This window comes from Colossoma macropomum, unplaced genomic scaffold (genome assembly GCF_904425465.1).
Source record: "Colossoma macropomum unplaced genomic scaffold, Colossoma_macropomum, whole genome shotgun sequence".
NCBI lineage: Eukaryota > Metazoa > Chordata > Actinopteri > Characiformes > Serrasalmidae > Colossoma > Colossoma macropomum.
The window spans coordinates 28697246-28722270 of NW_023494787.1; the positions used below are offsets into that span (position 1 = coordinate 28697246).

Here is a 25025-nt window from a genome sequence, read left to right on the forward strand (position 1 = left end):
TCTAGTCCCTGGTAATCATCAGAAAGAACGGAGGGGATGAGATTGCAGAGCGTGAGCATGCTCATAAAGGCACTCTGTGATGTACTATATACAGTTAATCCATCCTAAGTGAGAGGAGCTCACTTGCAGGCTTTTCACAGTAATTATGACTCTCTTTACATCCCCGCTGAAAAAGCCAGAGCATGATGACAATTACACTGTAATTACAATGACTCAGAACAAACTGGTTTAAAAAAAAGGAGCAGTTCTGATGGGATGAATAAAAAAAAAAAAAAGACAGGATTCTTAAAACCTTTAACAGACAATGAGGGCAATGGTGAAATAAAAGCAGATATGTTGGTTTTAAAATATCTACTAACACAGGAAGACAGGGTCCTCTTATGGGACGACATTAAGCATCTATAGCATTACAGCACCATTTAGAGCTTGTCTCTTTCCAGCAGTAGACACTAAAACGAGAGTCAGCCCACATCAGTCCCAACCAGCATTCCCTACAAAACAAACACTGCCCCCTCTGTGCAAGAGCTTCATCTTCTGATACATAAAGGGTTTGGGTAACTCCGTGACAAACAGGACAAGTTGGTGGAAATTATTACAAAAAACAGACAACAGAAATGGAGAGCACACTGGTAATCCCTACGATATACTGTTCTTTGGTGTTTTATGACCTCTTAACAAGGTATATCATTTTATGCTAGAGTTACGTTACATTTTCTGAAACGAAATCCATTCCTGCCAGGCACCAAATTCAGCCGCATTAAGCTAAAAAAGCTACAATTCGTTATTCGGTTCTCTTTTTGTAATACATTAAGGTAAGTGTAAACATGATCGTTTTATAGGCCACACAGCCCTCACCTTTTTATCCATTAGACACACATTCACTTACGGAAGCCCCCACTGACCCAACAGATTCCCTTCCCACCCACGCTAACACAATCTGATATGAAACTGATGCAAGCACTTAGACAGCAACAGAGTACACCTGTCCATATCCCCCCCAAAATGCTGATTTTTGATATTTAATACCTATAAAAATAGTTTTGTTACAAATTGCTGATGTGCTATTTAGCGTAAGGTTACAAGTACGTCTTACATTTTGTTTTTTTGTTTTTTTATTTTTACATAACTAATGCCTGATAGAAGCATTCTTAGGTCCCGTCTGCATGCTGCAGGCTAGATGAAAAGGGGATTATTAATACTGTCATATGCAAAGTTTGATCACTCCCTTTCAAATTACGTTCTGCTGATTTTCTAAGTGAAAATTAGTTAATACGTCCTCTACAACAAGGGGTGCCCAACCCTCATCCTGGAGATCCACCATCCTGCAGAGTTCTGCTCCTACCATAATCTATCACACTTGTTCCAGGCAATGAAGGCCTTCAGGGGCATCTGAATATTTGAAGATTTGCTAAGACAAAACTCTCCAGGATGGTAAATCTCTGGGACCAGGATTGGGTATCCCTGTTTTACAAGGAACAAACTTAAGTATGACATTTTTCTCACAATTTTAGTCACAATTTGTATTTATTTGCTCAGTTTATCATGCTGGAAAAAATAAACATAACATATAAGATACATCATAACTTTTGCACTGGTTTCATTTTAGGTTTTATTTTTTCCAGTATGTTAAATTTAACAATTAAATAGTAACCGAGTCTTAAATGTACAGAAGCGTGCTCTCTGTAGAGGATGTGTACTTAGGTTCACTTAAAAAAAAAATAAAAATAAAAAAATAAAATAAAAAATAAAAAAATAAAAAAATAAACATGTCATTTGACCAGGGCGCCCAAACTTTTGCATATGACGGAACATATTCAGTTTTATGGGCAGCAGCTGTAGGTAAAAAAAAAACCATGAGACATTAATCAAGATGCACAGAAAGTCACAGGTCAGACTACAACCCTCTTAACGGCATGACCATTCAAGAACATCTTTAGATTTTCCCTTCCCCTCTGAGATCAATGCATAACGCGGTGAAAGAGCGGCACGAGCCGGTGCCACTCCGAGTGGAGAACTGATAAGATTGCGTTTAAGGATTAAAAGCACTTGGTAGAGCACGGGCTATGGTTCATAGTTTTCATCAGGCCACCTGCGCAAAAGAACTTTATGAAAACTGCGATATTCTTAAACTGGATCTGTGCCACAGCTTTAAGATTAAACCAATAGCTTTTTTCATTTAAATATTTAAATAGATATAAAACTTTTTCTCTTTTTTCTTGTTTTAAACAGACAGTCTGTACACATCTGGTACCAGTACATATAAAATTACAAGAGATGTTACATTAGAAAGGATACCTTCCTTCTGATACGTCATATCAAAAATATGTGATACTTTAGTAAACATATTTCATAGTAATTCTTTTTTATTCTAGTCAAACTTTACATTGCTACATTACATGTCAAAGTTAGAAATATACCAAAAAAAGAGTGAGAGTATGTGGCCTTGCTCCTTTATAAAGTCCGAAGGCTCTCTGAATGTCGTGGTGACCGGTAGCACAGGGCAGCTGTGTGGGACTAGAAAAGGCTTTAGTGCGGAGGTAGAAGCCTTGGAGTCAATAGCGTGCTTCCCATAGTGCTCCCACTCATCCATCCTCTCCCTCTCTTGCTTGCCTTTTCTTTCTCTCTCTCGCTCTTTCTCGCCACCTCCAGCAGATACACGTACCCAGTACCATCTCTCAGCACCTCCTCTTCGCTCTCTCTTTCCAGCTGCTGAGCAGCTCCTCCTAAACGGCACCAGTGCCCCTACTGTTCCTCCTCTTCCCTCTCCTCCATCACCTCCCCTTTCAGTCTCAGTCGATCTTCTCCACTTTGCCGATGATCTTTTCCTCAAAGATGGGCAGAATAGCGTCATCCTCGCGTACCTCCTCGAATACCACTCCACAGTCAAACTCATCACTCACCTTTTTGAAATAATACCTGTGACGTGACATAAACCATAAATCAGCGACACATTACAAAGATATCATTTTCTCTTTATAATACTGGTTAGATTCGGTTAAGAATTTGTAGACTGTCCCCTGTGAAAAGCCCTTCTGCTTACAAACAATAGTGACTACATATCTGACACATATTTAACACTGTATACATGCTGAAAAGGGTACAAAAACTTTTTCCAGGTATCATTCAATAGACATTATGCAAATAATACATTATCATATTTACTTTTCTTAATCACTAAAAGGCAAGACACTATCAACAGTAAGCACAGCCGATTAAAAAAGGCAGAAAATGAACAGTGTTTTACCTATAGCTCCCTTTCTTGGTAAGCAGCTCCTTGAACTGTCCCAGCGTGACAATCCTCCCTTTTACTGAAGTTCTGTATGGGATGGGCTCGCCACAGAAGTAATAGGCCACAGTGATGTTCTCACATGGTTGCTTTTTCACCGCCTTGTGTCTGCACAACAGAAGGAAAAACTCAGTGTGATCAAAGCATTACTGACATAAAAGAAAAACCCTGCACAGACCGCAAAGCAATCTTTTCAAGGGAAAAACACCCTTCCAAAAGATCTTGGTTTGTTGCTGTCAGGCAGGCTACGATGGTATGAACAACGAGATGCCAGCGTAGGATGCGACTTGGGGACCATTAAACCAAAGTATTTGTCCATCACAGGCCCAGTGTGTGATGCTTGAGAAACCCAGGCGGATGAGTGGGTGTGTGCAGGCCTCCTTGTAGCTCTCAGTTTCAGCAGCCTGTCACATGCCCCACACTTCTCCAAGAGAAAATATATATATATAATCACAATCGACTGCTGCTTTCATCTCCTCCTCAGTAAAACTTTGATGTACCCTTATATGACTAACTGCCTATCTACATGAGGAAGAGGCATTAGAGCTTCAAAGAGAGCAAGGCTTCCTCACAGGAACTCAAACTCAAGACAGCACACATCAAAAAGGTCCCACTTCCACTGATCAACATCGTATGGGTGCATCTCCAACTAATGTTAAGTGAGAACAGATTGAACAGACTGATTGATGGACAACTGAGATTGTACCTACTTACTATCTACCACTTCAACTATACCACACAGTTTAGAACTACATGAGGAGGGAAAAGGAGTGAAGCTGTGAGCATGAACAAGGTGGAGTGTTAGTAGGCTACATGGGCACACATGCTGCATAGCCTAGCCGAGGAAATGGTAGGGGTGCACGATATATCAGTGGTTGATGTGTTATTCAACAACAACAAAGGAAATTACAATCAGTACCATTACTGGAATTACAGCCAATAATTACAACCAACAGCTCGGTGTCCAATGTTCGCTTGCACACACACTGCTGCACGGTCATGCCCTAATGCTGTAGAGTAAAAATGTCATCCCTGTGGACGTTATGCTAGGTTTCAGCAGGAGAAAAGAATTGCATCTAGAACATACTTGACAGTTAGAGTTTTACCCCGTCTTGATGCTCACTGAACTTTGTATATGAAGTTACAGTGTGAAACAGTTAAAATGGGAAAACCGGTAAAAGCAGTATTGTGTTGGCCAAAAGAATGTCATAATAATTGGTTACTATTATCGCCCAAAAATTCTATATCGTTGCATCCCTAGAAATGTACACTTTCAGCAGTGGATGGGAAAAGAGAGGTGGATGCTGAACTCTATGGGGGTAGATGGGGGAGGGAATGGTACACGCGGCCAACAGAACATACTCTGCCTCGGAGAGCTCCGTGTCAGAGACGGCGGGCACCATGCTGAGTGGGGGGAACGTGGCAGGTCGGATGGCTGTGCGCCCCCTCTGGATCACCTCCATCACATACCTGAGAAACAACTCCCGAATTAGATCAGCTGCCTGCTCTCACCCTAAACCGCATCCAGCTACACTTATGCAAGGGAGGGATAACCTCTCAGAGGGATTAAACAAAAGAGGACGAAAGCCAGCCTCACACTGTGCGCATGCTGCTATGCATCAAGTCAGGACTGTAACTTTGTCATTTTGCTTTGACACTTATAATACAAGGCTCAACAAAAACTCTGAACCACACACTTCCTATAACCTACTGAGAAAAAGAGCACAACAAGCATCAAACACTAGCTCATGCCTGAAGGAGGAACTGACTTGGCGGTTCTGTTCCTTAGAAAGACAAAGCAAACTTACCTTTGCTTGGTCTGCAGGGTTCCGGATTTCTTTTTCTCCTCCTCAAGCCGTCTGCGAGCCTCCTCTAGCTGTGTGAGAGGGTTGGGGGCTGGGTTGGGAGGCATGGTGGGGTCCTGGATGAATGGATGCGAGGGCAGCACGTTGTTGCGGAGTTGCGTGCTCACCCATGGGTGTACAGCCCCCGGTCGCTCCACAGAAGCGGGCCTACCTGGCTCATGGCCCTGGCCCTTCTTAGAGCCTGAGATGCTCCTGAGGAACAGATAGTATTAAAAAAGCTTCCAACTTCGCATCAGCTACTATACAGTTTAAATCTGATAGGTCAACACTGCTGCAAAGTTGTTGTTTTTTTTGTTTGTTTTTTTTAAAGAAACACACATCACCATTGTCTAGAACTACTGACCATACCTGTCACATGCTTAGAATAGCACATTGTGACAATTTTCCATTACAATGACATCTGATCATATTACTTTCCCACAGAACACCTTCTGAGTTGATGCAAAAAACAGATTTTCAGAGCCCTTGTGCAATATATACTCTACAATCAGGTAACAACCATCTTGACAACTTCCATTTACTGGTTCAGGTTTGACCGAAGGTGAAACATAAATTATGGACTGCTATAATGTAATCAAGGACTGGACTGAACACTGTGGCACCGGACAAGAAGTCTGGTAGGTCACTGCAGAACTACTACACAAGTTCAATTCTATGAAATGGTGACTATTTAATTATTATGTGAAAACTTAAGAAATAGTTACAGAAATATTACGTACATCCATGTGGGTAGCTAAGGGTCACTCTAAGACAACCAGTAACACTTACCCATAGGGACTCTTCTTGTAGCGGCCCGCCTCCTTCTCTCCCTCCATCATCCACTGCAGGATCTTCTGGTTTCTGTCCAGCTCCTCTGAAGGCACAGTTTCTCGCATCTCATAGTTCCGCATGTCCTCTCCTTTCTTGAATGTTCGCTTTGATAGGGTGCCACCTTTGCTGCTAAAGTAAACAGTAAAGTTGTCAATATTTGAACGTACAGTGGGGTGCAAAAGTTTGGGCAGCCTTGTTAATTTTCCTGATTTACCTTTATAAATCATTGATTGTTTGGATAAAAAAATTCCATTAAATATATCATATAGGGGACAAACACAGTGATACTTGAGAAGTGAAACGAAGTTTATATGAATTACAGAAAGTGTGCAATAATTGTCTAAACAAAATTAGGCAGGTGCATAAATTTGGGCACCAAAAAAAAAAACTTAACTCAATATTTAGTAGATCCTCCTTTCGCAGAAATAACAGCCTCTAAACGCTTCCTATAGCTTCTAATGAGAGTCTGGATTGTGGCTGAAGGTATTTTAGACCATTCTTCTTTACAAAACATCTCTAGTTCATTCAGGTTTGATGGTTTCCGGGCATGGACAGCTCTCTTTAAGTGACATCACAGATTTTCAATAATATTCAGGTCTGGGGACTGAGATGGCCATTCCAGAACGTTGTACTTGTTCCTCTGCATGAATACCTTAGTAGATTTTGAGCAGTGTTTAGGGTCGTTGTCTTGTTGGAAGATCCAGCCCCGGCGCAGCTTCAGCTTTGTCACTGATTCCTGGACGTTGATCTCCAGAATCTGCTGATATTGATTGGAATCCATGCGTCCCTCAACTTTAACAAGATTCCCAGTCCCTGTACTGGCCACACAGCCCCACAGCATGATGGAACCACCACCAAATTTTACTGTAGGTAGCAGGTGTTTTTCTTGGAGTGCTGTGTTCTTTTTCCTCCATGCATAACGACCCTTATTATGCCCAAATAACTCTATTTTAGGTTCATCAGTCCACAGCACCTTATTCCAAAATGAAGCTGGCTTGTCCAAATGTGCTTTAGCATACCTCAGGCAGCTCTGTTTGTGATGTGGGCGGAGAAAAGGCTTCCTCTGCATCACTCTCCCATACAGCATCTCCTTGTGTAAAGTGCGCCGAATAGTTGAACGATGCACAGCGACTCCATCAGCAGCAAGATCATGTTGTAGGTCTTTGGTGCTGGTCTGTGGGTTGACTCTGACTGTTCTCAACATCCTTCGCTTCTGTTTATTCGAGATTTTTCTTGGTCTGCCACTTCGAGCCTTGACTTGAACTGTGCCTGTGGTCTTCCATTTTCTCACAATGTTTCTCACAGTGGAGACTGAAAGCTGAAATCTCTGAGATAGCTTTCTGTATCCTTCCCCTAAACCATGACGGTGAACAATCTTTGTTTTCAGGTCATTTGAAAGTTGTTTTGAGACTCCCATGCTGCGACTCTTCAGAGAAGACGCAAAGAGGAGAAAAACTTACAATTGCCCCCCTTAAATACCCTTTCTCATAATTGGAGTCACCTGTGTATGGAGGTCAAGGGTCACTGAACTTACCAAACCAAATTTGAGTTCCAATAATTAGTTCTAAAGGTTTTGAAATCAATAAAATGACAACAGTGCCCAAATTTATGCACCTGCCTACTTTTGTTTAACCAATTATTGCACACTTTCTGTAAATCATATAAACTTCATTTCACTTCTCAAATATCACTGTGTTTGTCCCCTATATGATATATTTCACAGAGTTTTTTTATCCAAACAATCAATGATTTATAAAGGTAAATCAGGAAAATTAACAAGGCTGCCCAAACTTTCGCACCCCACTGTATATATAAATTGTCAATATATCAACCCACAAGTTTTAAAAACGATAGTTCAGCCAAAAATAATCTGGTTAACAGTGATGCTGCGATATATGTTTTTAGGCCCATCACACATTAGCATGGTTTGTTCAAACAACATTTTAGGCAAAACAGTTTTTAATTTTAACTGAAGCTTCTGAGAACATACCCGTAACCCATAGGGTCTATAGCACTGGGGCCAGCGCCCATTCCGTCAGCGTAATTACGCATCTTGGATCCGTAGTGGTGCTGCTCCATGTTCCAGGCAAAGCCGCCATGGGCTCTCATTGCAGCCTCTGATTCTGTCTGCTCTTTCGGCTTGCTGCCCATGGTGTGATGTGGGTGGTGCACGTGTTTGTGGTGGTAAACATGCGACGTCTCATTCTTGAGCCCGAGCCGCGCCTGGTGCTTGCCCTGGCCTCCTGCCAGCGGCATCGGCAACCCTGGCATCTTGGCTGAGGGCAGGCCGTCTGGCGAGCGCGACTTGGGTGAGTGGCGACCCGTGCCTGGTGACTGACAGCCTGGCGTCTTCATGACGCGCTGCACATGCTCATCCAGGATACTCTCAGGGTTCTCCTCGTGAGCGTCACGTAGCGCAAGCCCATTGTAGCTCACGTCTGAGTAGCGTGCAGCGTAGTGCTGCACATGGACAGCAGGTGGCAGTCTGTGGCTGGCTAGCGACGGTGCTGTGGAAATGTCTGCATCATCACCCTCCTCTTCCTGCAAAGGGTCAAGGACAGTTAGCTACAGATGCTGTCAGTATCCTATGACCTACACTGAGTGGAAGATACACAGTGAGTTGGATTTTAAAATAACAATTTACACAATTAGATACGATATAAGCCTATTGGCATCTTGCAAACTGTGTATCATACACTCTGACGTGTTAAAAAAAAAAAAAAAAAAACATACTTGCTGAAGTACTTGCTTTTGTTATCTATTTACATATTAAAAAAAAACTAAAACCAATAGAAGCAACCACCTTAAAGCCAGGACTTTGCCTGTACCTTTACCCGTTACATGTTACAAATTATGAAAATTAGATTTTTTCATTGAACTGCTTACTTAAGGACAAATTACAGGGCCAGTCCTTGGAGTGGATGTTAAGATCTTAACACATGATCGGTTTACTACTTAACAGCCTTTGAGTGTTATTACAGAATGACACCACCAGATGTCATCCTTATACATGTTTGAATAGGTCAACTTATTATCAACACGTCTTTGCTGACACAATGTTAATAATGGTCATTTGTCTTTTATCATACCTGCACAAAAATATTACCACATTTTTACAGCCATGCAGTTTATACTGAGTGGTCCAATAGAACCCTAAATACAGAACCCATTAAGACACAGACATCAATATGAAGCAGACTGAGCCTCGCTCTTAATGTATTCCACTCCCTGATCCCCCAAACAGAGGCAGTTTGAGCCCCCAAGTGAGGCCTCTCACTGCAAAGCTTGCTCAGCCCACCTTTTGATAGCAATTTGATATTGGATTCAGTGGCGAACAGCAGCGAATAATTTATGGCTACGGCACTTTGATGCTCTCTCCAGGTAGTGGAACCCGAGGAGGTAGCAGCAGACTTTTTCTGAAGACCTGGCACATGCAAATCCACTAAACAGCTGTGCAGGTCATCGCTCTATGCTCCAAATTACATCGCTCATGCCAAATAAACGGGAGAAGAGGTGGGCCAGCATGAATATACCGCAATGCGCAAACCAACGAGTTGGTGGTTTGCAGAACCTCTAAGAATTGGATGCTGTAATTACCATGGCAAAGTTTGATCTGTATGTTAATAATGCTGCATTTTTGACACATGCCAGTGAAACCAGAGCAGGTGATCATCAATTTTAAAAGCTCATAATCTAAGCTACTGATAACGCTGTCAAACACTATGTTCAGTGTCAAAGGCATGCAGATACAAATAAAGCAGGCGAAATGTATTCAGTCTCAGCTCAGTGGGGAGAAACCAGGAAGCAACAGACTTGTTAAGCGCTGCTGATGGGAAAGACGAGTTGAAATGAGTTCGGGAGGCTTCTTTCCTGAAAGCACAGAACTCTGTGCTAATCTCGGAGGAAGGCAGCAAGCGGTGAGAATATCAATTAAAAGACAATGACATTCCAACTTCAAGCTCTTAATAACGGAGAGCTACTGGTCCGTGACGGCAGTTCCTCTTACAGGAGGCCAAACTACACAAATTATCTGCCTTGAGACTTAACACCTGGCTTTGTGTGGGGGAAAAGATTCCCATTTGCGGAGAGTGCCGGCATTTCTTCACGCCCCAGCTCACTTCAAACAAAGTCATTACACAGAGGCAGACTAGCGAGTGGCTCAGCCTCCGCAGGTGTTTCACCTGACACTGAAGACAAAGAAACAACAGAAACGAAGTGGGACGTCTGATAAGCCTCCTTGCAGCGCATCCCACGGCCTCCCTCAAAAAGAACTGTCTGGGGATCATCATGATCCAACACCAGACTATTCTCAAGCTGGCTTTTTTCTTTAGTTTCTTGAACACAGTTGTCAGACAAAGAAAATAAGTTTAGACGTCAAACATTAGAGTATCCTTGTACTGTATGTGTACTAAGGTGGTGAAAAGAAAGACAGGACTGTGGTGTTTTAGAAGCGTACTCACCAGCCGGACTCTCTTGAGACGCTCCTCCAGTTTCTCCTGCGCTTCACGCTCCCTCAGCACCGCCTCCAACCGGCTGATCAGCTCGGCTGCAAACTTCTCTGGCTCCACGTGGATATCCTTTGGCATCCGGTTTGTGCGCTACACAGAAACAAAGCCAATCAGAACTAAAGGGTAATACACTAGTATCTGACATTCATTGTTCAAAAAACGCAAGACAAGGCTACATCTGGCAGATGCTGCTGCAAGCTGAGGGGTGCAGACAAAGAGGCAGGAATGTGAAAAGGAATTAACCCAATGATTAGAAAAGGAACACACAAAACCAACTACTAGTGAGGCTCGCACAACGCATGTAACGCAAATAACAGTGCCCTACTTTGATAATCTCAGTTCAAGGTTGAGCTCAAAGGGTCAAAATAACAGAGAACCAAGTACTTAAGTCTGGTGAGACTGTGTCAAGACAACTCTGCGGTACCCAATTTTGAAGCCATACGTTCTAGCTTGCACACAGCAAAGTGAACTACGCTATATCATAGAGAACCCGCTGATGCTGACCAGCAGACGACCATAATCGCTCTTGATCAGAGAAGATTATATGTCACAAGAGAGTGGTAAATTCAGATCAAAGGCCTACGTTGTACTATTTTCTGCCTTCATACCAGAGGGATTCCAAACAACACAAGTCCAGGAAATGTATTATTCCAGAAATCTGGAAGAGAAGGACATGGGGGAGGGGGTAGAAGGATGAATCAACAAGTCTCAGGCAGCCCCTGGCCAGCATCCAGCAAAACCTTACAGGAGCCCTTAAAATTTTGATTACAGGGTCAAATCTGATCTGGACTCTCCATTTCAGCTCTCTTTGTTCAGAGTCTCGGCTCACTTTAGATTCATCAGTCTCCTCCCCGGCCCATATGGCTGCGTGCCCAGTGAAGCAGCAGTATCTGTCAAGCCTTGACAAGATGTTGTGGCTACTGACTGTGCTTCACTGCTGCAGACCACCCTTCAAGAATAAAAGCATTTTTCCTCTTCTTTCTCTCTCTTTGTGAGACAAAGCATGGTAAATCGCCAGAAGAATGGAATGCACTAGCCTCAAAGCATCAAAAGTGGAAGACAATATGCTGTCCTTAATGCCCTTGTCAGAAATTTAGACAACTGGCAGGTTGTTTTATGCAGTACTGCAAACAATACATTAATAAAAAGCACAGTATGTATGTTTACTATATGCTTTGTTAGAAAACCCAGAGCTAGTATTGGAGCAACTAAGACTCAGCAAGCTCTAATATGTGCTTCAGTGAACAAGAAACTAAATTAGTGCATTGTTTTCAGAACAAGGTAACATAACTCAAAAAAATGCACAGTATGTCCCTTTGATAACTGAGGTATGAACTTCATAAAAAGTCTGAAAATTACATAAGGGTCATTAAATAACATGCCATCTGCCACAGTTTATCTTCTTGTATTAGGTCTGCCTCTGCAAAGTCCTAGCTGGTGTGGCTCTCATGCTACATCCATCCATATTCATCCATAAACTAATTCACATTTGTTGTATTTACATTTTGTATTTTTTTTTTTTTTTAATTATTTAGCTCCCCAAAGTTTGGATAAGCACACAACAGAGGCAGTTGTACAGCTGTATGTAAGTACAGAAGAAAAGGATCAAAACACTTTGATTATTCTACATACAGTGCATTTCTCAAAAAGCACAAGGTCTTTTTAGTCTAGGCTTAATTAAATCGGTCCATACTTAATTAAAAAGATCGCGCCACTGTATGTTCTGCTGCTGTTATTCAGAGAGAGTGCTGCTTTTTTCATGACAGTATTTCCTTGCATTCTCTTGCATAGCCCCTACAGAACTGAACCGAAACACGCACACAAAAAACGTTTTTAGATGTACAGTGCTTACATTTACTGTGTAGTGCTGGGCTGGTTGTGTCACTGCTTTTAAAATTCTTGACAAGAGCTTTAACTTAACATAGGACACAACATTTGAAATCGAAGCCGATGCTCCATTCTGAACGGTGCACCCATGTTTACTCCTCTGCATTAAACTGGAAGTGTACGTTTCCCCGCTCTCTCGATTCTCTATATGTTGAGTGAAAGCCCCTGGTGGAGGGAAGCGCGGGTTTGCTCGGTTAAATTGGGCTCCATCTCAGAGGCTCCAATTATGCTGCAGTCAGTGCAGCGGGGAAGCCCAGCCATCAGAGGAGAGCCTTCACGTCTGCTGGGCATGGGCAGGCAGAGCTGAAGAGAACATCAGGAACGCTTCAGACAGCACACACATACACACACACACATTCTCTCACTCCATCAGCTATTCGCCAGCACATGATCAAAGGCCCCCCAGCCACCGCTGTGCATCTTAAGAATGCACATTCATTTCAGGGGAGAGTGAGAGCGAGGAGGCACGGAGAAGAGAGAAAGGAGAATGACAAAAAAAAGCCCACAGATGATAGACAGAGAGGTACAGACACAAAAAAGAAGAGGAAAGAGGTGTTTGTGGGAGAGAGAGCGAGAGAGAGGGGAAGGCAGAGAAAAAAAAAGGCTGCAGTGTGCAGAGAGTCAACAAGATGTTGTTTAAAGGATACTTACAGGAATATGAGGTAGTGGCACTCGCCCATTAGCTTTGGCACTTTCGTGCATCTCGCGTCGAGACTGTTTACGATATCTATAAGGTGGGACACCATCTCTGATGGGAGAAAAAAAATTAAGAAAAGAATTAACATTATAAACTGAATATTTATGTAGTAAACAAGAAACATTAACATACAATACATCTGATGCTAATCTGATACTTTATGCACATCTGGCAATAGTAAGCAGCCCTTATAAATTATGTGCACAATATATAGGATGTACTTTCCTCTTCTAGAAGCAGAGCAAATATAAAACCACTGACCAAAGATGCAACATCATCCCTTCAACCTTTATGCGTTTAAAGATCAAATGTAAAAGCAAAGCTACATTGTGTATGTCTATACATATTTTAATGCATCACACTGTGATCAGGATATCAGCGCTGTGGCACGAACAGGGCCGCTTCATTTAAATTCAACAGGCGCGTACAAAGTAGAATCGGAATGATTTTTTCCTGTTGTTTCACAGACTGTGGGCGCATGCCTGTCTGAATTGCTAAGGCAGTAGCGGTGGTAGTTCAGGGTCCCTCTCTGCTGGGGCCCCAGGGAGGCTTTCATCCCCCTGGGGCTCCGCCAGTCCCGCTGTGCCCACCACCCTCCACCAGGGGCTTGCTGCTGATAATGGCCTCTAATCTAGACCACTTCAGACACATGTTTTTGTCCTGCTGCGCTGCCTTTCATGTTTCTTTAAACATGATTCCCCAGTGCCATCACTGAACTTAGCACGCTCCCTGTGTCTCTGTCTCGCTCCCTGGCTGCTTTTCCCCAGGCCACCATGTCCTCGTTCACCTCCCTAAAAGGAAATGCACTTCCTGCAGAGAAGGAAGAAAGAGGAGCCTTCGCACTAAATGACAGCATGTGTTCAGCAGCAGGGCCGCGTGAACGTAAGAATAGGCCGAGCACTACAGACAAGTTGGCTGATACAAGGGAAGAAGGCAAGTAATTAAGTTACAGCATAGACGGTAACTGAAAACGGAAATTAACCTCTTAATATCGCTTTTCTTCCCTCACCTTACAAACAGTGATACAGCTGCCTCTCAGCTAGTTAATATAATTGCATGTGGTCAATATCTTTCTGGAGCTGTGAAATGAAGAGAACAAATTTGATTACTGCTTTGGCCAAGGCATGCTTTAATCTAACACAAGGGGCTTCATTTTCAAGGTCTTATTTGCTTTCAATATTTCATTTCCTGTCCTTTCAGGAATCTGCCATGTTACGTACAACGCGGGGGCCAGTCCCTTTGAGTTCGGGGCAAGCTAATTTGAAGGGAAACAAAAGTCGATGCCTTCAAATTATAGCCTGCAGGCCCCGGGTACAGCCCAATCGGAGGCTCTATAATTAGCATAAGTAATGACATTTCGAGGCTTTTGGTAGGGCGGGTAATGAGCAGATGGGCCGCCTCAGAGGAGGGACGATTTGCTCCTGGTCCCACAGCAGTGCAGGGGGGAGGCGCCTCTGAACCGCGTGCAGAAGAAGCTGCTTAGAGATCAGCCGTCAATCGCAGCTGCCAACTCGGCTTCAAACACTCCGAAGAGGAAATGTTCTGCTATGATGAGAGGGCATTGTCCTCCTTGTCGCTCGTTAATACATTTATGGCTCTGCAGCACTGCTGGCAAACTTGCTTTGAGGGCAAGGGAAGTCCAGCTGATTTGACTAGGGAATCATGTTAACGTGCAACTTGATGATAAGGCGGTGATAACACAAGGGTGTCGTTCCTGTGAATTGTGCGATGTCTCACGCACTCATGTTTGCACGAGGATGACTACACATCTGCTGGTGCCAGTGAGGTGAGTGTTTGTGTGTACGTACACACTGCTGTCTGTCAGAGAGAGGGTGTCGGCATCACTGGACATGCTCTGCTGCTCACTGTCGTTGGCGCTGGTAGCGGGGGCCAGAGCGTACCCTGTGTTGACGTAGTATGGGTTGAAAGGCTCCCTCCATGGCGCATGCCTATGGACAGGACAACAGAAGAATAATCAGAGTCTACAACATTACAGTCATCAACAATAAAAAGCAGTTTCAAATGAAGTCAATACTTTGCCTTTTCAAAATAATCTTGTTGGAGTGCAATTAGTTCAGCTTAACTCATTTCTGACACAAACCATTATCACAGATTTCAAGACTTCCAGTCAGAAAGCATTCAGCTGTCCAAATATATTACACTGACAAGTGTGGTTTCATCAATGCTCATTAAAGCAACCTAAACAATTAGTCTACAATGCCACAAAAAGGTGCACTGGTATTTGTTAATCATTCACGTACTGAACAGATATCAAAAAGCACCAATGGATGTTCACGTTGAGCCAATTCATACAGATTAACTAGGGCTCAAGGGACATGCAGAAAAAAAAGAACAAAAAGTTCACTGTTCTTTCCCTTGTGTTTCAACTAATAATAGAGATAAAGATGAATGAGCAATCCTTAGACTAGTTAATGATACACAGAAGAACTAGGTTCAGTACAAGAGAATAGGGGCTGCATAATACAGACAAAAATATTACAATGCAATTGCACTACTAAATATTTCCACTGCTTGCACTAAAAGAGTTGCAAAATGACAAAGGTGTGAAGATGATTTCCAAGCTTCATGGTGATGCGGGGGCAGGCATTTGGTACATATGACTGTACTGGTCACCAGGCTTTGATTAAAGTGTATGTACTACTGGATGTAGTACTATTTTCATGTCACAAGTGCTATTCTAGAAACCCTAATGGCAGAAAAAGACCTACTGCTACATTTCCAACATATTTACAGTTGTCAGCGAACTGGGTCTCCTACGCGAGTGTTGTAGCGTGTATATGTTACTGATGACTTTTGTTATTAAGAATTTCAATCACTGAAAAGGAGAACCGGTGAATGCCTGTACAGTTACCGTAATCACATACTCAGGTGGCTTGATATTGACCAGAGAGCTTACAAGACATATTAAGAGCATCTAAAAGCAGTCATTCAGCATGCTCACAGCACTGACAACAGGGATTGGTGTGATCTATCAGAATTTAATATGAAGTGTGCTGTTGTCTGCTACAGAATGGAATGCAGTAGTGCAGTGGAAAAGTTGATTTCTGCAACCTTTCAAAGACTGGATAATCACTCAACCTAGCAGTCCAATATTTCAATAGTGAAAGAGAAGCCCTGAATAACATCAATAACACAAGGCCACATCTATTAAAATTAACCATGCACTTTGTTAACAAACTAAGGCAGATGAGACTTGAAGTGCTAATCAAACAATACTATAATAACACTTCAAATTCATGAACTTAAAATGAAATCCAAATATCTGGCTTCAGTTGTTCCATATTTAGGCCTACATTTACTTCAGAAAGGAATATTCACAACCTAATACAGCATGCATTATATAATTAGGTAGGCCCTGATTGCATGGCTCCTCTAACAGTGATGATTAACGATGAAACCTCCTCTCTTCAGGTGGCTCAGTATGGAATGTCCCATGTCTTTTGGTGCGCCATCTTTTATTGATCTGTGATGTGAGACCACGTATCCATCGCAGTGCAGCATGCTGTGTGAACTACAGACATTACATTGAAGGAATTTGTTATGAGCCGTGTCCTAAGGCTGAGAGGAGAGAAAGAAGAAGAAAGAGGAAGAGAGAGAGAGGCAGACCTGGGTTTACTGCAGCCTCCAGTGATTATTCCCAGCTTTCAGCCCATCCTCAGCCTTCTAATGATTCGAGCAGCAGGCATGTCAATATTCACAGTATCACAGAGAGCCAAGAGCCTGAGGAGAGACGCTCCCCTGCCTTCCCCACTATCACTCCACTTGCCACTCCATTTGATTCCTCACCAAACAGCAGCTCATAAAAAAACACAGACAAGGGGGTACAAGGAGGCTCTGTATTATTACTGTGATTTCACATAAAATCAATTATTTTCTCTTTTACAATTATGGCGAACTCAGTTCAAAATGAACCATCTGAGGGAAGCGCTGGTACAGAACTGGCACGTTAAGTTTGAACTGGCTTCCCCAGCACCCCGTTACCAGTTAAAAATCCCCAGACCACCGCCCAACACCACGGTGAGCTCGGGAGAAAAGCTCGAAGTGCGTTTGAGAGAACCCATTACCCAGGTACAGGCTGCATTCCTGTTCCACCGATTTAGTCAACTCCTCACACTGAGAGAATAATTACCATCTCTTTGTCATCCCATTTTACATCTGACTGCTGGCGCCCCTAGAGCTCCCACTGATTGATTTATCAAAGATGAGACTCTGTGTACTAGAGCACAGGTAAAGGCACGAGGCCGGCTTTCAGGTTACTCATTACATTACCTCAAAAGGCCGGCAATTACTGCACAGGTCAAGTAATATCAAAAGGAGCACGCAAAGGTTGATTGAGTCCAGCTAGAGATAGGTAAAGACTAAACAACTGAGCGCACAGCCAACTTACAACTGCACCTTCCTGACGTCCAGAAACGTTCAGAAACGTTCAACAGGCCTACAAAACTATTAATTTCCCTAAAACAGTATTAAAAAAAAAACAACCAACAATACGCGTTTTGAGTCTTCATAATTGTCAATGTCATAAGGCACGAGGGTTGAGGAATGTACTCAAAAGTACCCCATATTTTGAGAACTGCTTACTCCCCAAGGTACAGACAGTTATCAAAATAATCTGCAATTAAAGCAACATAATGTAACAAATTTACCTTAAAATAACAGCATGAAAATCATTATGATGGTACAATGATTTATAATAGGGAGAATGGCGTCCCTGTCATTGTCACTCCGGGCCTGGAACGCCTGCTATAGCACTATGTAACTTTGGAGGAGCGGGCACGAAACCTCTTGCAAGTACTGCGTAACACTTTCTGGCACCGTCACACACCAACAACTATGGCTCTTCAGCTAGCTTTAAGAAGCTGCTCAGTATTCCCAGCATGGACATCATTGCAGAGGCTGCGAAGAGACTGAGGAAGAGGTTGTTGGAGGAAGTGAGGAAGAGAAAAAGAGAGGCCAAGCAAAAGAATGGACAAGAGTAAATCTCGGGCTGGCTTTTATTCGTAGGTGAGGGTTAAAAGAGATAAAACAACACAAGGCAGTCTCATGGCTAACGGGAAAGCAACGAAAATCTGACAGTAGAGTGTATATCCCTACCAATGTTATTTATGAAAGATCACGACATAGGCTGTAACCTTATCTGTGTCATGCCTGTCTCACTGAGTTTTGTAGTTTTTCTAGACGCCAAAAGTCACCTAACCTCAGTTCGGTTTCAGGTAAGCAAGCAAATAAACTCATCTCATGCTAAAAAAGCCTTGAAAGTTTGCAGTCTCCTGTAATAAAATCTTGTTATTTTTCTCTACCTTGTAAGGCGACATGGTCCTTTCACGTCTGATGTTCTTTGCAGGTGTTGTACTGAATTTTGTCTCACTGACAGAACTCGACCCCCCTTTGCGTGCACAGGCGTCACGTAGGTACATGGACGATACAGATTTACACATCAAAAAAAAAAAGAAGTTGTGAGTGTAATCTGTAGCGTCCAACAGCCTGCATAACATGCATGCACATAAGGGAAGTCGGACTCTGTATCCTTCAGCTCGTCAACAAACGCAGTTGTACAGCTGTCCGTGAGGGGGGCTCACAGTGGGATGCATATTTACAACAGTGGCGTAAAAGTGAAATACACTGTGCAACTGTAGGAGGAGTATAAGAGCAAAAAATACCAATTCTCACATAATGCTGCTTTAACTGTCCACCGTGTCAACATGTCTAGGTATTGCTAGAGTGGAGTGGAACATCTGCAGCTCCTGTCCCCTGACTGTAACATTAGTATCCATGTGCAGGATTTCTTTTTGTTCGATTCTTTGTTTGATCTAGCAGAAATTCAATTGTATCAGCCAGGCCAGTACCTTAAAATATAAAAATCTGACAAAAGCAATTGGCTTTGTAATTTTACTTATGCCATAAAGGCACTGACTGGAAACCAATGCACAGTCAAGTCTCCACAAACTCAACTATTAGCTTGTATAACCAACAACAATGTACTCAGATGTGGCCTATTTAGTGGTGAATAACAGACATATGACTACTGCAACATTTAGATGCACCAAAAGCCTGAAGGGTGATCCTAAAAGGCTATTTAAAAATGAACATGGCATCTTTTTGTAATTCCAGCCAAATACTTCACGTAATGAAATAATCATCTGAAAACAACCTCAAAAATACATTGCTCACTAATTAAAAACGCATAAAGTCCAGAGGCCATGGAAGACACATTCAGCTGGGTGGAGCGTGTTTCTGCGGTTTAGGAATATCAAAGTCTTTCATTTTGTCACGTTACGGCTTGTTAAAAGAAGTGCCCTACAACAATCTTCCAAAAAATGAACAGGCTCCAGCTGCCGACTGTAACCAGCTGGGAAAATACATAAGGAAAAAGTTACTGTGACAAACTTTTCAAGACAAAGAGAGAAGGGGAAACAATTTCATTTCTCTTTCACTGTCTCTCTCTATATTTTTTATTTTATTTTTTTTTTGCTGCAGTCCTTGGAGCGTTTCGTGTCTTTGTACTTCCAAAGATGACGTTCTATAGACCTGAGCTTTTGGGCAGAACAAGGTTACTGCATCCTCTCAACCCATGTCAAGGTTTGTCTCAGACAGCTGAGACAAAACTGGGTCAACCTCTAGGTAAAGAATGAAGCAATTCTCAATATGGTGAAGGAGAGCCAACAGTGAATGTAGTGCAGCAGAGTACTTCAGAAGACCAAAACACAATGTGTTCCTGAGCATTTTACAGGGGCTAAATCAGGCTGTGCAAATCCCTCCTCCAACTCACCATGCCTGCTTAATGTTTAAGCTCTCGCTTGGCTAGAAAAAAAAAAATTACACAGCACGAGAAATCAGAAATGTCTTTTTTATTTATTTTTTCGGTGATGGGGGTTGGATGAGGGGGGACCTGCCGATATTTGCTTTTAAATCAGTGGTAGAAAGCTTTGTAATCCCCCTCACAGCCTTTTCAAAAGCCCACATATACAGCTTTCTACTGCAATGGGACAAGGATTAGAGTCTTAAGTAGTCACATCTCTAAATCCCATTTCGCTCATACGGAGGTACACAAGACTGTGATGCGCCAAATGATTTGCTGTAAATTTGGCAGCGTAGCTTAAAATCACTGCCTCTGTAGACTACATGATGTGAGGTACACGACACTGAAGTAATATCCACTCACCTAAAAGCACAATGGGACACCACAGCTGGCACTCAAGAATGCCTTTGGTATGCCCATGTACAGTAATATACAAAAGTATGAAACATAAATGACCATTTGAAATACAGACACCTATACTCATATACTATACAATAGACGAATAATCTGACAAAGGCAAAAACACATGCGTCAGTGCATTAAGATGCTTTAACTCCTCTCATGACATGGTGAGCATTTTCATTTTGCTTTTCATCCCTGCTAACGTTAAACTAGGTTTCTCCATTTTGCACTGTCAAAAGGGAATGTGTTGAGCTATTCTACAGGAAACCTTTCTTCTAGAATAACAGTCTGCCATTCATAAGACACCTGGGCAAAGAACACAAAGAGCACCCGCCTGCACTCGCTCACAGCAGGCAACAGCACCACCACTGTGACCCAGTCAGTTCCTGGGTGCCACAGTCACAGGTAGCTGGCTTGAACTTAGAGCTTTGTGCCTACACTGAACACCTCATATCTCCTCAGGAGGGCTGTACTAGCACTCAGCCTGTCTTTTCATCTGCTTCTTCAGGCAGAGTCTGCAATGGGTGGAGGGAGAAAGGGTGGATGATAGAGCTGCATGATATTGACAAAATACCATATTTCAACTAACCATACTGCTACAAACTGTACTTGAGAAATGCCTCGGAATTTACTTAAGACATCAGTGAACCCTTGCTGTGACATGGGTAAAGCCTGGCCAGCATTATTCTCGACTAAAATTATTTGTTTGTCTGATTACGTGAACGCCTTGTTTCACTGAAACACTTAAAGAACATCTGTCATTGGTCAGGATGCTCACTGCACACAATAAAACATTCAATGATTGCTTAGTGACTTTTGCGACGTGAGTACTGCAAAAGCAGCAAACCATATACTGTGCAGAGCAGAGCACGTGGAACAGAGCGGGGTTTACCTGTACTCTCGACTATCGTGGTATCTCTTGCTGTTGGCCACTCGTTGAGGCGCAGTCTCCAAGAGGAGCTGCTGTGTCAGCCGGTTGCTGGGCGTGGGGTCGTTCTGGGGGTGCTCCTCAGGCTCCTGCTCGCACCTCCACTCCTCGTCCTCATTCAACGTGGGTAGGTAGCCCGGTAGAACCTTTCCATTCCCCGACACAGAGCTCTGGTCACTGTACAGCTTGGGGCTCTCCCCGCCTGTCCTGGTGTATTCCAAATAAATGTCAGACTTTAGAAACAAAGGGTAGGTGTTCTCCTCCATCATGGTTTGAATTTCAGTCTGGGCCTGGTCGAACATGGCAGGGTCGATGTGCAGCTTCATCACACAGTCCTTGATGAAGCTTTTTGTGGCCGGTTTGATCTGTCGCGACACAATCCCATTGTTGTCCAGGATGTATTTTTTGTAGATAGCTTTTGCCAGCTTCAGCTTCTTCTCCTCGTTGCCCTCACTGGTCTCCAACTTACGGAAACCACTGCAGGCAAACCAGAAGTCCAGCATGTCGGCGCAATCCTCCTGCTTGAGGAACGTGCGGAACAAGTGGATACCATCTTGGTCGTCCAACAGCGAGTGCAGCGACTCGGCCCATTTCAGGTAGGGCGGCGTGGGCGAAGCGCTGCCCTCAGGCTCATAGCCCAGGTCCAGGTCAGGCCGTCTGGGTGTGGCTGTGGAGCCCTCGTTCTTAAGGCTCTCACATTTGATGGAGTAAAAACCCAGGCTGTAATGCCGCTCAGTGCTGGACACCAGCTCACCCTCCTCTCCCGGCACTGGTGGTCTGGGGGCATCCTCAGTGAAGCTGCCCCCGAGGTCCACCAGGTAAGCCCCCTTCTCGTTCATACTCATCCTCACAATGTCCATGCACCCAAATCCAGCACAGCCCACTCAACAGAAAAATTAGATCCAGACTTCTTCTAATGCCACTGTAAAATAATTCCTCCTAAATAAACAGGGAGAAAAAAAACAGTGAGATAAAGCCTCAAAAATGAATAACAAAAAGAAACATTCAACCTCAAGATGCTTTTAAAGAAACTTGTTAAAATCATTTTAAAAGACTTAAACATTAAGATTACACTGCTTCATGTGTGCATGACTGATACAACATCAATGTGTATTTTCAATAAGCAGTCATTTAACCATGCAGAGCACTGCTCCGAACGATGAGAACTAAGACTTCAAGAATCAAATATTGGCAGGAAATCTAATATCAACAGTTTAAACAAAAGGCCATAAATCAATAAACCTTGAATAAGAAATGAGTCGCTGGGTCATACTGACATATTGCACTGAGTTTCTAACAATTATTATTCCGTGCTTACAATATCAAAGCGCAATTTCTCTTTTCAGCTCAAACTCAGCTACAGTTCTGTGTATTTTCAAGTAGCTTGTAGGTGTGGGATTACCTTTTTGAGTGTTAACAGAGACCAAAATACACAAATGTGTAAGCAGTTGGTTGGGTAAATAATACATTTTAAGGTATATAGGTATGTTTATACCTACGTTAAAAGACAAGAATTAATTACAGTGCACATAGGATTCTCTAAAGAACGGAGTACTGTCAAAGTCACCTACTGAGAAACTGCAGGGTGCTTCAAACCTCTTATGACTAACTGCTCCAGCAGTGACCCTGGTGAAGCAGCCATGTCCTTGGATGATAAACTGCTATATGGGTTTAGATCTCTTTAGAAAAGCCTGCAAAAAATGTGCCCATTATCTGATCTGTGATGCAGGAGTTCAGAGAGTTACAACATATCTGCTTTCCAGCGACACCGTCATCCTGCTCTTATCATGTTCTCATGATACAACCCAAGTTACTTTCCTCTTAACATATTATGTCTGGCTGCAAAGCACGTATCTTCTTAAATGTGATGTTTCTGACAGTCGAAGGTAGAAGTGCCAGCGAGTTACGGAACAAAACTTACAGAGACAGTCCAAGACAGGACAATAGTGGTCATGTTTTCAATAAGCTAGCTGATTAGGTTACTTTGGACACCCAAATTCCAACAAAGCCTGTTGTGTTTTTATTTGCTCGCCTGCAATTTTAAGATACATATAGCATGGTGACTACCTTTATCGTTCGTTGGTCCAAAATAGACTTCCAACACGAGCCTCTATTCAGCAGCTTGCTAAAGTAGCTAGCTAAGTTAGCCACAAAACAAAACAAGCTAGCCAGCGAGCTGCCTTTCATCAATCAGTTAAAAACAGGCTCCTTCAGCGAACATTTCCGTTGACGGTAATGAAAGTACATTACCTAACGGGTCACAGGACACGGCTAACCGGTTTCGTCCACGGTGAACGGGAAAACGGCGAGCTAGCAGGCTAGCCAGCTAATGCCTTTGCAAGCGCATAAAACTAACGTTAGTCTAGCCAGCGGTCGAGCACATACTAGCCCAGACTGCTAATCTGGCTAACTAGCTGGCTAGCTCGTTAACTTGATATGACAAGATCCGCTCTGATTCAACTCTCGGCAGAGTGCGACGAGAACACGTTGTCAAGACCTGTTTCTTCGACATGTACATTAATCCCCAGGTCCAGTTGCCGAACAAGTGTGCCAGAGACAATCGGAGCATTTTCAGAAAGACTCTGATACTTTGTTGTTTCTTTTTTTCCCCCTTCCTGACGACATTACAACACCCCCTTCTCTACCCTCCCCGTTGCTTTGAAGTGAGCCCCACATTCATTGCATTCATGTCTTGGCCTCTGAGTCTCAACAGCACAGCAGCACTAACGGATGGGGGAGGGGAAAGTAGAAACAAACTCCATACACACACACTCTCTCTCTCTCTCTCTCTCACACACACACACACACACACAAGCAGCCAGGCCCTTCCGCAGTCGAGCGACTCGTAGGCAACTTTACAACATTTATTACAGACTTAATCAGGCGCGTTCAAACGCGTGTGAACGCGGGCTCGCCGTATCTCACGCACCGAGCCTCATAAGTCGACGAAAAGCACGCCGAATAAAACAGCGTGGACCTCGAATAGGATTCAAACACACGCAAAGCTAATGGCACATTTCATCTCTCGCTACCGCAAAACCCCCATTCCCCGAGCCAGGAGGAGAGGAGAGGAGAGAAAAAGTGCTCCGTACTGTACCTGTGAGAACCTACTTTCCGTTTGCGTGTGCATCGGGAAGAGCGCCGCACGCAGCCACGCACCAATCGGCTCATAGATGCGAATCTCGGACTTTAAAAATAACAAAGAAAACAGTCCGTTCTCCACCTTTCCATGGGAGTCTCTCTCTCTCACTCTCTCACTCCTGTGCCTCAGTGTGTGAGTGTGTGTGTGTGTGTGAGAGAGAGAGTGAGTGAGAGAACAGGCGATGTGTAGCGCCGCGCGCGTTCAGAAATCACACTGCCGCCTGGAGAAAAAAGGGAATATGAAGGAAAGCGAGTATGGGCTTTGAATTCAGCCTTGCCTCAAATGTTCACACTTCTAAAATATATTTAATCGATGCTGTAATAAAAAGGCAGCGACGTGCCTGTAGTGTCAATTCGCTCCGGTTATTAGCCTGCGGTGTAGCCACCAAGCGCAGCCGTAGAGCGTGAGTGAGGGTAGTGGAGGCAGGCAGGCTGTGTTCACTGTGTTCAGGGGGTTTGTGTGCTTTTCCATTCCAGCTGTATTTCCTCACCGTTTTAGTAAATCATACCGGTTTTGACTGAGGGACGAGCTAGGCGTTACCCGCATTAGGCTGAGCACAGTGTAAAGGCCTTTGCAGTAGTGGACTTTGGTTAAATATGAAGACAAGTGATGGTGCCTTTAGCGTTAGCCTATAGCTATTTTAAAGGTGTGAGTGGTACTGCATCTACCTGGCCAGTATA

General features: G+C 43.3%; 1 protein-coding gene across 6 annotated transcripts; it reads right to left on the reverse strand.

Annotated features, from left to right (window-relative positions):
* Positions 1 to 723: 723 nt before the first annotated feature.
* On the reverse strand, positions 724 to 24502 carry axin1 (axin 1). 6 transcript variants are annotated; one of them, XM_036566774.1, is made up of 11 exons: positions 24301 to 24502; positions 21168 to 22142; positions 14862 to 15002; positions 13008 to 13104; positions 10422 to 10559; positions 7952 to 8502; positions 5920 to 6090; positions 5095 to 5343; positions 4649 to 4756; positions 3245 to 3394; positions 724 to 2916 (listed from the first exon to the last, which is right to left on the reverse strand). In XM_036566774.1, exons 2-11 carry the CDS (start codon positions 22061 to 22063, stop codon positions 2790 to 2792), a joined length of 2628 nt encoding a protein of 875 aa, XP_036422667.1. In that variant the 5' UTR covers positions 22064 to 22142; positions 24301 to 24502; the 3' UTR covers positions 724 to 2789. The 6 variants fall into 6 exon arrangements, with proteins under 6 accessions (XP_036422667.1, XP_036422662.1, XP_036422666.1 ...); XM_036566769.1 differs by lacking the exon at positions 4649 to 4756 and having other exon boundaries at positions 24315 to 24502; XM_036566773.1 differs by lacking the exon at positions 4649 to 4756 and having other exon boundaries at positions 5920 to 6087; positions 24301 to 24501.
* Positions 24503 to 25025: the final 523 nt, after the last annotated feature.